The following is a 14,525-nucleotide window of genomic DNA, read 5'->3' on the forward strand; positions in this document are numbered from 1 at the left end:
CTCCCCTGCGTTAAAAGACATGAAACATCTCGTAATTAGGCGGTAACAAAATCGGGACATCCTTATCTTTGCAAATCACACCGGGTTCGTGAAAGTGGAGTGGCCTTGTTCAGGCGTGAGGGAGGCTACTGCGGGGGCGATGGGGAGAGAGCTCCGGACATAAATCTGCCAGCCCCAGTCGTTTGCCAGATGTGGAGGGCACCACGGGATACGTTTAAATGAGCTGGTATTTAATGGGAGATTCTGTTTAATTGTCAGCTGCTTTCTTCCCTTTGTAAATCTGGATCTCAAATAGTATTTCACGGGACGTCTTTGTTCTCTCCTTAACTGCAGTGTAATTCGCGCTTACCTGGGAGATCTGAATCTTGATTTCATTTAAAAGGTGGATCGGAAGGCAGGGCCCTGGCGTCTTGAGTTCGATCCATTGTAGTTTGCAGACCAGGTCTTCCTGAGGTGGGTGTTGTCAGGCCCGCTCCTGTCTGGCGACGGGCAGCGGTTTTCTACTTCCCGATGACCTCTTGCCCGTATTAAAGGGTGTTTTTACAAAATGTTAATTCTCCCAAGCTGGTTTGTTTATTACACTTGTGTTGCACCCCAGAGCCTGAGTGAATACTGGGCGGGCAGTCCTGGGAAAGCACTCACTTGCTGCTCAAGGACCCAGAGCCCTAAACCATGTCGTAAAACGGAAGGGTTGATATCTAATTACCTCCATAAACCTTGGCGGAATCTCTTCGTTGGAGTCAGGACCCCCTGTTAGGGGAAAAATGAAGTCCGATGTTTGCAGAAAATACTATACCAGACTGCCCCAAGGCAAAATATTTATTAGCCTCCCCAAGTCTTCCCTGTATTTTAGTTACTTATCTGGAACCGGAGCAAGTGAATTGAAATCCATCATATAAAAATGAGAACTTCCTTGCTGTGAAAAGAATTTTCAGATAACAATTAAAATGGAATGAAAAGAGTGGAGTATTGGCTGAAGGGCTGTAAATGGCTGCAGCTGTGTTGAGTGCCAAGTTGACACACACACACACACACACACACACACAGACACACACACAGACACAGACACAGACACACACAGACACACACACAGACACAGACACACACACACACACACACACACACAGCCTCTGATGCAAATTCAGTCCTATTCTTTGAACATACTGGCTTTTGTCTACATAGAATCCAGCCTAATTATTTTAGTTGGGTTATTTAAAAATCCTCAGTTTAAAAAATAAATAAATAAAGGAGCAGTATATAGAGAAATATAAGATAGAGGTCCTCTCAAACAGCAGATGTTAATGTCCAGAGAGCACATGTTAACATTTGAGTGTCCTGGTAGGAGAATAACTCTATTAAGACGTTATTGTTTAGCTTTGTCAATTTTTCAACTTGAAAACAGGGTAGGCAGCTTTTGTAGACTTGTTTTGCTGCCTCTTGAGCTGAGAGGTGAACGCGGTCATTTTTCAGGAAGCAGGCCCCGGCTCAGAGGAATCAAAAAGCTCGCCCACCCTCTCTCCTCCCTGGAGGACTGTCAGTACAAGCTAATCAGGCCTTAAAAATGAGTGTGCTGCTCAGGAGATCAGCAGGTCAGGAACTCAGGGGTCCACTTATGGGGGAGGGCTGTTTGCAGAGGGCGGGCCTAATATCTAGTAGCCGTTTCTCCATCTCCAAACCTGCTTTCAACCTGGTTCCATCTAATTTCTCATCATGGTGGATTTTGGTTTTGTTTTTGCCTTGTTTCTAGGTTGGGGACTAGGAATGAATACCTTCTCTTAAGGGTTGACTCTACCCAGTGTTCCCCAGGACATGAGATACTTCTGCATTGTCCTTAGAAGCCAAAGCAGGGAAATCATTCTAAACATTAGAAAGTGCTACATGCAAATGTTCATGAAGAACATAAAGCCTCTGAACAGAATGGTAAAATTTGCCTTTTGAGCAAAGCTCAAAACAAAGCTTTTTGTAATAAAGGAAACTTGGCTCTTAGTTTGGAATTGCAAACCCACGATCAAACTTCAGTCCTCTAATCCCGAATTTAGGCCCTACTGTGTGTCATAGGCAACATTCAAGGAGCTCACTGCCCACCTCCTGAGAACTCACAGTCTAGGGTTGGAAGCAAATGAACAAATGACTTGCAGTCTGTATGGTAAGGACAGAGGCACAAGGTACAAAGGTGGCCTGACTTGCTTTGTTGCTAACGTTGCAGGGTGGCAGGTCCTTGAACAATAGGAATAGCATGGATCAGGTCCCAGAAAGTGGATACTTAATTTCCATCTACTCTGCGTGGCTTCTTTCAGTCTATCCCTCACTGCCACCCTAGAAATCACTGTGACAGCAAGCAGTGGAAGAGTTAGTTAGGGAGAGCTTCCTGGAAGAAGTGACACCTGAGCTGGATTGGGCTAAACAAAGGATGCCAAGAAAGCCGATGAAAGCGGAACGGAGAGTGAGTGAAGGATGCTATATTCGTCCCGTACCTGTTAGATGTTGTCTAAATCCTGGATGCTCTTTTCTACTCAGAGCGGGTAGAACTTCTGGGCCATACCTTAGATCATTGCCTCCTCAACTCAACAGTCTTTTTTTTTTTTTTTTGGTGACAACTCTTCTGTAACACCTTATTACTATTTTGAAATAAAATTAAGACATATCAATAATATAACTTCCCTGCATACATATGTTGTAATTCAGTGTGCTAGCTTATGTGTAATGTAAGGAAAAAAATGAATGTGAAGCAAAATAGCATGTGTTCCAACATGTCAGTGCTTGGGCAGGACTTCAGGGAAGGTAAGTCATCAGAGAGCCCAGCTCTCCATTGGGATCCTCGCACATGTGGGTTGTTAACAGGTGTGCGCCATTGCAGCCTCAAATGCCACCAGCCTCGGGTCAAGCCTCACCTCCCCGCCACCCAATCCCATAAAAATCCCAAAGTGCGCTCATTCCTCATTTACATGGTTGTGGCATGCTGCTCCTGGAAATTCAGCGGCCGTTACAACTGTGCATCTGTGTAAAGCACAGCTCGGCTCTAGGCTCAGATAATTACACACAGGCTTTCATCTGCCTGAATGTCCAGTGGGGCCATCTTCCTTGAGCAAGGCTCCGAGTGCGTGGCAGGACATCTCCTGTCCCCGGCCCCCGCCGGCAGTCGTTATGACAACCAGAACAAGGCTCCCATAAATTTTCAAATTTCCCGCTAAGTTTCACTGCCTCAGAGGATTAAGCTCGGAAGTCTGGGCTCTTCCCGTGGTCTGGGGACTTGGAAACAGGCAGCGGATGATTCGTTTCGGAGTCTCACTGCCTTATCCACGCCAGCGTCTCTGGCCATGACCTTTGTTGATGACTTCGGCTCGGCAAGGTCGTTTAACACCAGAAATGGGATGTCACTGACTGAGTCCTGGAGAAGGGGTATTTAATTTCCATTAAGACATGAATTTCGTCTGCCCCTGGGATGCTCTTCTTGGTCATAGCTCCATCTGAACTGCTCCTTTAAGGAACAACCAGATTATTCCATCATTTTCGTTTTACCTTTTGCTTTCCTCTTCCACAGTGGTTGTCTCCAGTGCCCTTGTTGTGCTCCCTTATTACTCAGGGCAAATGCCCAGAGTTAATTTAATGAAGCAAACTCCAAGGGGTCCTTAATGAAGATGAGACTGTGGTCTAGAAAATTCCTTCTGTTATGATCTCTTTTTTGCTTGTTAGGGAAGTCACTACTTTGTTGTTATTTAAAAAAAGGAGAAAGAAAGAAAGGAAAGAAACAAACAGCTGGTGTTTAACGACTCCGTCAGACCCAATTATAAAACATCAACTACTTACTTTGATTTGTGTGTATCCATGGCATGGATATACTTAGAAACATTAGACTCTGCCAGAACTTATTTTGGCTTTGTTTACATTTATCTTTTAAACGTATAAGACTATTGATGGCACCTCACCAAGGTTATAACCCCTTTATAATCATTAATTTTTAATCTGCAAAAGAGTCTTAGAGGCAGCAAGGCTCATCTATATTTACTTGGATGCTCGAATGAAAATATACAGGACACAAGCATTGGCTAAAATAACCCAGAAAAACCCTGTCAAAGGTTAGGAATGCGATATCTTTCTGCTTCCAAAAGCAGCAGCCCTTTATTTAAGATGTTTTTCCATTTAATTTAATTATCCTTGAACTTCCTGTTGAAGGTTTTGAAAAATATATGTTAGAGGCAGGGGGTGGTGGAGTGGGGCTTCAGCATGTGAAGACCACTCCATTTATGAGTTTGGGCCTTTATTAAGTGTGCCTTTGGACCCAGTTGGTTTATATCGTGAAATCACCATTGTCTGTTTTTAAGGAGACTTTGTTTCGATGTTTGCCCAATTGAGTTTTCAATCATCTCTGCATAGTTTTTCTCAGATTTCTAATAAAAACACAACGCTATATCAGAAGTCAGAGACTGGCCGTTTCATATCATATTTTTTGTTTTTTGTTTTGTTTAAGGTTTACAGATATTAACGATTCCTCTGGGAAACTAGACTTTAGCCGCCTTTCTCCATCGAAAAATGACTACTGGGCCATGCTGGCTTACAACCGGTCCAAACTCTGTAACATCCTCTTCTCCAGCGAGCTGCACCGCCGCCTGTCCCCGCGTGGGGTCACGTCAAACGCGGTGCACCCCGGGAACATGATGTACTCCTCCCTGCATCGCGGCTGGTGGGTGTACACGCTGCTCTTCACCTTGGCCAGACCCTTCACCAAGTCCATGGTAAGTGAACTGCCGCCGTCGCCGCACACACCTCCAGCGCGCCTTTACGGAAAGGGTCCTAGAGAAACCCAGGCACACGCGCTTTCTGCGCCTCTCACCTCTTGTGAGGATGAGTCGGGTCTCGGTCATCACAGCATCAGGCCTGTTAGGGCTCTTGGACACATTTCAGTGGACTTGAGATTGCATCTGCTTCTCTAGAGGTGTCTTGGAGGGCCAGAGAGAAGGCCTGCTCTTTCAGTATTGTGTTAATATGTGGCTGAATGTCTTCATGGAGATGATTTGTTTGCTTTCGATGTGGTTTTTTTTTTTTCCAGTAAGCACAGTCCTTCAAAACTGTGTTTTGTGTTAGTAGGTGAATAACATGGATTCATGCCTTTTGAATTATTAGCAGATGTGATTCCTTTGTTTGCATTGAGAATCTGTATCTGTTGTTCTAAATTCTTCTTTTAATGGGTGTAAACCTCTCCTGGAAGAATCCTTTGTTGGGCTACAGGTGCACTTTATTCTTTACTTCTCCAAAGGTAAGTCCTTCTGGGTGAATCACACGACTGTGATTAGATTTGGAAATGTTCGCAAAGGTAAGTGTGAAGTTCTTTCTGTTTTTGATGGTCCTATAACAACTGTATCTGGAAACTTCTTCCATGAAAGAAGTTTGAGGAGGAAGTCATTTGAATGAAGAATGCACATTTCTACACAATGTATTTGGTATGGTACTTTTCTAAAACACAGGCCTTTAAAAAAATGTTTTCCTATTTAGTGGACACCAGTGTTCCAGTTAACCAAACCTACCATGTAATCCTCAGAAACACCTTGGCTTTTAGGAGTAACATAAGTCATTAACCTCCAATGTTCTGGGCAAATGATCCCATAGCCTCTGAATACAGTGTGCTGCCTTCTCCTGCAGCCTTTCCCACCCACCATCCTTAAGCTTCATGTCTGTGGATGGCTTTTAAAGCTGCAAGGAAAATCTTTTGACCTGCATAGGAGAAAGTAAGTAAGTGCTTTTTTAATTTTAATCAACCAGGTGGTTCTTATGCAAAGCATATAGACTCAATCCAAGAGGTGAATACTTAAAGAACAGAAGAAGTGGAAGGGTCTCTGGAGAGCAGTTCTCCAAGGCCAAGGCTGGTGGAAAACTAGAAAGCGTGTTGCGTCCCAGGGTTCTGAAGCTTCCCCATCGGCAGGCTGTCCATGATTGCGTGAGAGTCGGTTCTCCGCGAGGGCAACTTTGACCATGATTTCGGCTCATTGTCTTAAGTTGGGTCCTTCAGTAGAGATGATAAGGGAGAATATGGGCCTGGACTGGTGTCAGCGCCATTGACAGTACCATGGATAAGTTGTTGTTCAAGTTTATGAAGGGGGAAAGGAGAGAGCAGCGTCCTTTCTCATTTTCTGCTGGCCCTGTACCTTCAGGACCAACAGCCCAATCATCGCGTGTGATTTGTAATCTCTGGGTCTTGAGTTTTCTCACTTGTGTTTGATCATTGGTGGAAGCTAAGGAACTCCTTTTGTGACATCAGAGTCTTGCTTTTTCTTCTTCTGGAATTTCTCTAATCACAGGAATGTGGAGGGAGAGAACTGAGGCGGGTCTGTGACCACAAGGACTATGATGGAGGGCGGTGAAACCATCTCACCATTGGGCGAGGTCTCCAGTGGATGAGGGCTTGTTGATGGAAAATGATAGCCACTCTTACTCTGCGATGGGACCACAGGGCTGAAAAACCCTGGGCAAGGGCAGGTGGGAGGAAGAAGAAGACTAGTTCTGGGAAAGTAAAAGGCGGAGTGAATGGTTTTGTTTCTTGGGGAGGGGATCGTTGTCTAATAGTTAACGTGAACACAACACATAAACGTGTTTAGCTGAGTCAGGCTGGATTGTCTGCTCCTTGGACATAACGAGGATTTCTGAAAGTGCCAGCAAATTAAGTCAGGCAGGCAACAGTGTTGTGGTCACAGAATATTGCTATTTGGCTGGTAACTGTGGTCGAGACTCAAGCCAACGGGAAAACAAGAGTGTGGAGTTGGAAACTGAGGCAGGAGTGTCACCACACAGCTGGGCAGCACAGGGAATTAGGAGAAGGTCCCCACCGAATGCACACCACACCGGGATCTGGTCTCAGTGATGCCCGATGCCCAGCCTAAGTGGCTCTTTCCTCCTCCTTCACCAGCCAGTGTACAGAGGCTTCGGCCACCCCCCAACCTGGTCCCCAGTGCTCCCAGTGGGAAAGTGCCCGCTGGGAGCAGTCTTGGGCAACATATAAAACAAGAACTGGTCTCTGTGGCCCTGGGTGAGAGGGGGGTTTGGGAAAATGAGCAGATAACCCTTGAGAAGGTTTGGAGAGAAGTGGAGACGTCACCAAAAAACCCCCCCGGATTTGGTTAAGTTGTATTGGCAGTGGTGGAATGTTCCATAAAAGGGCAGGGGACATAAACCCTTAGCCTATGTTAGAAAAGGGATTTGACATGGCTTCCTGGTGGTGGCAACTGTGAGAAAGCTGCTGCCTGGGACAGTGGACCTACTGACTCTCTTGCTTATGATCCTGACGGTCAAGCCCCAGCTCTTACCCTTGGAATTGGGAGAGCTTGGGCAAGACACTTGACCTTTCTGAGCTTGTTCCCTCGTAACCAAAATGGCGATAAAGGTTGGCATGAGGATCGACAGTAATGGATTCAAGGTCTGTCATATCTTTATATATTTAGGTATTTGGTGGGGTTTCTTAGACCCCAGAGTTCCATACGACTGAGGTTCATAAAGAGGTGGAACGGGAGCCCTGGACTTGGCAAACTCACGGCCAGTCACCTCTCTTTGATGAAAATGTAGGACTCTGTATGTGGGAGAGGACTCAGTACCAGTATAGACCTGGGATCTACTGTTTCACTGGTAGGACAGACTGAACTACAGATCCAACCTCATGTTCTGTCCTTCCATACAGGGCTTGGCATTGCTTCCATCGCAATAAGACATTGTTTTGTGGATGAAGGGCGCGCTTCTGCCATTTTAATGTGAACATGTTTTTGGACCTAAGCCATGTGGTTGCATCCCCATTCCCACCCCGTGTAGGAGTTGGATCCTAAATGCTCATGGAGAACCTGAGCATAGATTCAGGGTTCCCCTCTCCCAATGGCTAGTGTTCTGTTTGTGCTTCATCTTTGCCCTTTCTGCCTTTCACTTCAGACAGAGCATTTTCCTTTTGACCTGAGGGTTGCTGGAGTGTGCATTCCATTGCGCAAGGTCAAGGAAACAAGAAACACAACCAGCCTTGTGCTGGGAGCCCTGCCTTCTCCGCTGTAGCCGGCTCCCTTAAGTATTAAACAGCAGTATTCTAATATCAGCGTCCCTTTTTTATTTGCTGTGACTTGCTGTGACTGCGGTGATTTTAGTTACAGTCATTAGGTCACCCTTCATGGAGTCAGGCTATTTTAAGTGCCTCTTTAAGGAATATTGTGGCAGATCAGTAATTTTACAATTGGATATTCTTGTGCAACTTTATTAAATGTAATCTGTCTTTTAAATGTTGCCCTTTTACAGTTATACATTTCTAATTGTTGCTGTAAATGCATTATCACTTTGAAATTAATTAATTTTTCCGTTTTGCCTGCCTGCAGTATAATAATCACTAATGAGAAACTCTTAGGGATTAATTCTCAGCACAGTGACCCCTACTGGTGGAGCCATGTCTCTGACACTTCTTCCTCTTGTGGTACAGAGGTCAGGACAGGTATATGGGGGTTTCGGAGGGAAAAGCGTTTTTCCCTCTTCCCTCCAATTTATAATAAAATTAAAGTAATAGATAAAAATGGGACTAGGATTGTCTTAAGTATTGTTTTAAAAAAGATGCAGGGTTCCGTAGCTGCTTGCTTTAAGGAAACTAAACTTTGCTGGAAGCTTTCTAGTTATGAAGTCACATCCATCATATGTGTGTCATATGCTTATTTTCCCATCTCTCTAGCTTGCTGTTTATTTAAATACTCTAAAATTACATTTTGCATATGGATGCACTAATATATATTGTATGTTAGTGTATGTAATGTATTCATACATACATATTACCCTCTGGGGCTTATTTCACAAAATCAGGCATATTGTATTATCTGGTGATCTGTGAGATTTTTAAAGGTAGGTTTGGCTATTTGCTGTTGTTGCCATACACCCAAGTAAGATGCAGCTTGGCAGGTAAGGCCAGGCATTGCGGTGCTTTATGTATCAGCATATATGTCTTCATTTATTGCTTACAGCAGTTTGACGTTAGAATCACTCCCCTTATTTTGCAGTTAAAATGCATAGGGAACTTACCCAACTTGTTCAAGAAAATGAAATATCAGCTGGCAGACCCTCTGCCAGCTACTTGTTCAAGTTCATTTTCTTTGTCAAATACACCACCGCCCCTGCCACATCGATCCAGTCCTGTGGTTGTGTCTCCTTTTTAAAATGTTTGAAAGCGCCTTTATGAAAGGAACCCTCTCCCCGTTTTCTCCCCCACATAAGCTTGCAGTGCTGGTAAACAACATCTTAGCTCAAGTTCCTAGGTCCAAGCCAGCCTTTTGCCATCGGTATGTAAATTTGAAGCTGAGCCCCCTCACGTGCCTCTTAGGGTGTTTTGTGCAACCAGATGTTTGAGATGGCAGGTAAGGGTAGAAAGAGTATCATGTGTTAGGGTAGCAAGAGCTTAGCAGATGTTTTAGGGAACCGCGTTTTCAAATCGTTTTACATTTAAAAAAAAAAAGGGCTCAAGTTTGTCGAACTTCTGAAACGATTGGGTTACATTTCCTGGGGCCGCGCAAAGCCAGTCATTGTGCTGAGTTTTAACAGATGCACAGCTACCCTGCTAATGGAGGGGCCTGCAATGCTGGTTCTGTTGCAAAGTTATAAATTGTAGCTGGAAAAAGCACACAGTGTCATTCTTCTAACCTTCGGGAAAGCCAAGCCTGGTAATTCTGCCCTTGAATAACCCGCTGCAGGGTGATTTATAGTTGTACAATTTAAAACATAATGAAGGAGATAATAGATGTTGATTTGTTCTTTAAATTAGTATTTTAGAAAAATACTCCCCCCACCCCTCCCCATTAAATACCTGCAGCTGACTACACTCTGGATACTATCAAGGACAAAACTCCCTGTCTGAATCTTTATTGTTACATTGGAGTAGAAAAGCGGGGGCCTTTTTCTGCGTTGGGAGGAGGAAATAGAATTTTCAAAGTGGAAATTTCAGCATATTCTTCACTAATCTAAATATTTTGAGACTCCTGAGTGAGGGTTGAATTCTCTGGCTGTCTTGCCCTTGCCAGGCCAGATATGTCAGAAAACCAGACTCCTCGGACCTCTCTGTGGTTGCGCCACACGTGGGCTTTTCTGCAAACCCAGCACCCCCCCCCCCCGCCTCCATGGTGGGTTCTTCCCCTCGCCGAAGCCACATCCCCGCAGCCTCAAACATTCTTGTTACTTTCCAGGATTATCATTAGCGTTGGTTTTATTCATCATCTCTCGATTCTGTCCAGAGCTTTAAGGTTTACAGTGTTTGCCCAATTTGAAGTCTAAGGGATATGGTCGAATGAAAAAGAGCATAGGATTTAGAATCATTAGGCATGTGTTCAAAATTCAGGTTTCCCCTCTCTTTTTAGTTGTATAATTTTGAAATGATTCACCCTCTCTCAGGCTCATTTTCTACCATCAGTTTAGATGTTTTGGACTGTGACTCAACACCCAGTTAAAAGTGGTTGGTGTATCAGAGGTTTGTTTTTCTCATATATCCAGAAGTCCCTTGGCAGCCAGGGGCTTCTTTAGCTAATATTTAGGCAGCTCCTCTGTGATTGTCTTGGCTTTTTCCTCATGATTATAAGATGGCTGCAGCAACACCAACCATTGCATCCTGTGTGATAAAGTCTGAAGTCAGGGTGGGAGGAATGAGGCCCCTCTTTGCATGCCTTCCTCCTTTATCAAGGAGGAGAACATTCTGTCTCAAAACTGTCCTCCCTCGTAGACGTCTCAGCTCCCACTGGCCAGGATTGAGCCACCCGTCCAGATCCCGGGTACAAGGGAGGCTGAAAGAGTGCATTTTGGCATTTTGTGTTTCTGGGGTGGGAGGCAAGATCTGATGGCAAGGAAAAAGGGTAGGATAATGGCTTTTGAGCAGGCCCTATTGAACAGGTGTACATAAAGCTTGCTCATCTGTCTAATGGGAATGCTGTCTATGTTATAGGGTCATTGTGGAAGCAAGTGAGAATTAAATGGGAGGCACCTGGCCTTATCTGGTCCCCTTCCACTCACCCAGCTTTACCTCAAGCCACTTCCGGCGCCATTCTCCTTCCTTCTCCAGGTTGCCGAAGTGCACTGCTCTTCAGTCTGGAACACACCTTTCCTTCCATGCTTAGTTACTTTCTGCTCGTCCTTCCAAACTCAATCCAGACATCACACTTCAAGGAAGCCTCCTGAGATCAAGATTTGGTCAGGACCCTCCAATTTTGTGCTCTCATAAGAGCCAGTGCTTATCATGCGATACTGTCTGATGTATCATAACGCTCCATCTATATGTGCCGGGGGAATGAATGAAGGACCCCAGAATTTCTTCTTCGTAACGTTTAACAGAAATGCAATTTAGAGAAACAGCTCCCATAGTTTTGTGTTTAGTGTCCGTCTTGAAATTGTTGTTTTTGCCTTCACACTACTGTATCCCTGGTCCATAAGGTACATGCTCAGTAAATACTTGTAAATAAATAAACGAAAGACGATTAGGTGCTTAATGAATGACAATATTGAATCCATTCTTTTTCATGAGTCTCTCTGAGGTGGGCAGGGGATTGCAGTTCAGAAGGTGTAGGTACAGAAACGGATGAGGCTAGGGGGATCCCCTGCTCCCAGAGTCACACAGCTGGTCCATGGGGTCAGAACCCAGCCCCCCATCCCTGAACCCCTGGTCAGGAGAGACACGAGGGATCCACCCAGTGGTGTGAGTATGGAGGGAAGAGACGTAAGGAGAACAGCAAGGCGTGGGAAAGAAACAGTTTAGAGCCGGGCAGCTCTCAGATCCAACCCCAGCTCCATCCCATGCTAACTCTCGGGCACCCTTCAAACCCTGGTTAACATCCTTGTGTATGGGCTCGTGTTGAGAATTGAACGGGATCATGAATGTGTAGCATCCAGAATGTGCTAGATGTTCAGTAAACATTCACTGGTATTGCTGTTGTTGACCTGCGTTGAGAGTAGAAGATCATGAGTGTATAGCATTCAGAGTAGGCTAGATATGCAGTAAACATTTTTTATCATCATCATCATTATTTTTTCAAACAAGGGAAGGGTTGTGTTACTTCCCATTGCTTGGAAATGCCCACTCTCCTAATGACGGCCCTGTGTCTGTCACAGAAGGTCTAATTTTCCCTGTGAATATTAGGCATAAAGAAACCATATACAACCCCGAGTAAGAGCTGGACAGCATACAGAACGGTAACCAGGCCTGGACCCACAGTGCATAGTGTAAGCCCTCCTGGCGGCCTGTTTAAGTACCCCTTAGCTTTGAGGAAAGAGTCCCCCTTTCTTGTTGGAAACAAAGAGGGGGAGGAAAGTATGCTTGGCTTTGTGAGGCCAGGGCTCTTCATGGCTGTATTTTTCTCTGCCTCGTTTTTCTGTGTTTTAAGTCTGGTTAGGCCTTTGTTCCCGAATGAGTGCCTGAGAGGGGGAAAGAAATGACTATCTGGCCTTAATACGTGTGACAAATTTTTTAATGAACACTTAACCAAGATTTGAAATTCCCCTAGTTTTATCTTCCTCGTTTCCTTTTCTTCTGTGTCCCCGCTGGCTCTTGGGTAATGCATTGCCTCTCTTTAACTCTCTTCCTAGCTCTTTTATTACTTTTAAGTTAGTGGAGGCTTCTTTGATCCTCCCCCTCCAGTTTCCTTTTCTCCAATTTCATACTTCTTTCCAATGACTTTTGGCTGCCGCACAGTTTCGATATTGGAGGCCAGCACGGTTAAACAGATGCCAGGAGTTGGTGTTGCCCTGCGATGATGTTTCTGAAACGTTTCTTCTGTGAACATTGATTTTCTTATAACTCACCGGACATGTTGATTTTTCCTCGTGAGGCGGAAGGTAGTGTTTTTCCAGCGGCAATAAGGAGAACTCGAATCTGGGGTTCCGAATTCTTCAGAAGCTAAAATCTACACTCTCCCCTTCTTACTACACTGAGAGAAACGAATACATTGAACATCAGTGGAAGATGTATTCTCATCTTCCCTGAGGACCTACTAAGTGGCAGGCTCCACGCTCGTGGGTTTACGTCTTTGTATCTTGGCTTTTTTTTTTTTTTTTTTTTTAAAGTGTGTGTTGGGAATCAATTTATTTATTTATTTATTTATTTTTGGCTGTGTTGGGTCTTTGTTGCTGCACGCGGGCTTTCTGTAGTTGTGGCAAGCGGGGGCTACTCTTCGTTGCGGTGCGCGGGCTTCTCATTGAGGTGGCTTCTCTTGTTGTGGAGCACGGGCTCTAGGTGCACGGGCTTCAGTAGTTGTGGCACATGGGCTCGGTAGTTGTGGCTCACGGGCTCTAGAGCACAGGCTCAGTAGTTGTGGCGCACAGGCTTATTTGCTCTGTGGCATGTGGGATCTTCCCGGACCAGGGCTCGAACCCGTGTTCCCTGCATTGGCAGGCGGATTCTTAACCACTGTGCCACCAGGGAAGTCCCTGTATCTTGGCTTTTTGAATGTAGTTTTAGAGTTTGCCGTAATCAAGCAGTTGTGTGTCTCTGAGCAAGTCATATCCCCTTTCTGGGCCTGCATGTTCTTATCTGTGAAATGAGTCATTTAACCAAGATTAGTTGTCCCATGGGTTTTGGATTTTACAGTGTAATTTGAAAGGAAATTTTTCAAAAAGGAGACTAATCCAGGCTCATATGCTTTATTCTGAAAACTCTGGATGAAAGACAAATCCACCACCATAGACTGTCACCATAATTTTATAAAAGAATAGACATTTAAATGCCAAAAACTGTAGGCAGGACATGATTGTGGGACAGAAAACAGCCCTTTCAATTGAGTACATTTGACTTCAGGGAAAACCATTTCATTGCTCCTTTGGCCATTGTTCTCATTATTGAAAATGCTGGGCTTACCCTTGGGAATGACCAGCCTAGAAGATTCCAAAGGTACTCTTTCAGCTCCAGAATTCTTCTGTGCATCTTTCAGATCCCAGGATCCAAACTTTCAGTAACTCTAACTGTATTGCAGTTGATTTGTGAGCATATGGGGATACCGTTTGTGAAATGCAGACCTATCCAGCCTCGCCAGAGTGGGGAGAAGGAAAGTGAAGCAGTAGAGGGTCGAATCAGGGCGGACGCTGATCTAACACATCGGATTGTTTTTCCTCATAAGCACCTATTTCAGCCTGTGCCCTTTTATGACACCCCATCTGCTTATCGCCCAGTTTCTGTGGGTCTGGAACCTGGGCTCTCTGCTTTAGGGTCAACTTGTGAGTTGCAATCAAGGTGTCCGCCCAGCTGTCGCCGTTTCAAGGCTCAGCTGGGGAAGGGCCCACTTACAAGCTTGTGGGCCTGTTGGCAGGGTTCAGTTCTTTATGGCCTAGAATACTGAGGACTTTGGTTCCTCTCTGCCTTTTAGCCGTGGGCCTCTCTCTCGGTTCTTTGGAGTTACAGCCCTGTGTAACCAAACCCCAGAAGGGATATCTCATAACTTTAGTCCATTCTGTTTGGTAGAAGGAAATCAGTGGGTGTGATCCACGTTCACAGGGAGAGGATCTCACAGTGGTGTCAATACCAGGAAGCATGGGGGCATAGAGGCTGCCTACCACAC

General features: G+C 45.0%; 1 protein-coding gene across 1 annotated transcript in view; it reads left to right on the forward strand.

Annotated features, from left to right (window-relative positions):
- The window catches only part of WWOX (WW domain containing oxidoreductase), a 974,128-nt gene that overhangs the window by 283,820 nt on the left and 675,783 nt on the right, over window positions 1-14,525 (forward strand). The window contains exon 8 of the mRNA XM_036834493.1: window positions 4,469-4,733. Coding sequence (XP_036690388.1) covers window positions 4,469-4,733 — 265 coding nt within the window. The remainder of the gene's footprint in view (window positions 1-4,468; window positions 4,734-14,525) is intronic.

This window comes from Balaenoptera musculus, chromosome 19, assembly GCF_009873245.2.
Source record: "Balaenoptera musculus isolate JJ_BM4_2016_0621 chromosome 19, mBalMus1.pri.v3, whole genome shotgun sequence".
Lineage (NCBI taxonomy): Eukaryota > Metazoa > Chordata > Mammalia > Artiodactyla > Balaenopteridae > Balaenoptera > Balaenoptera musculus.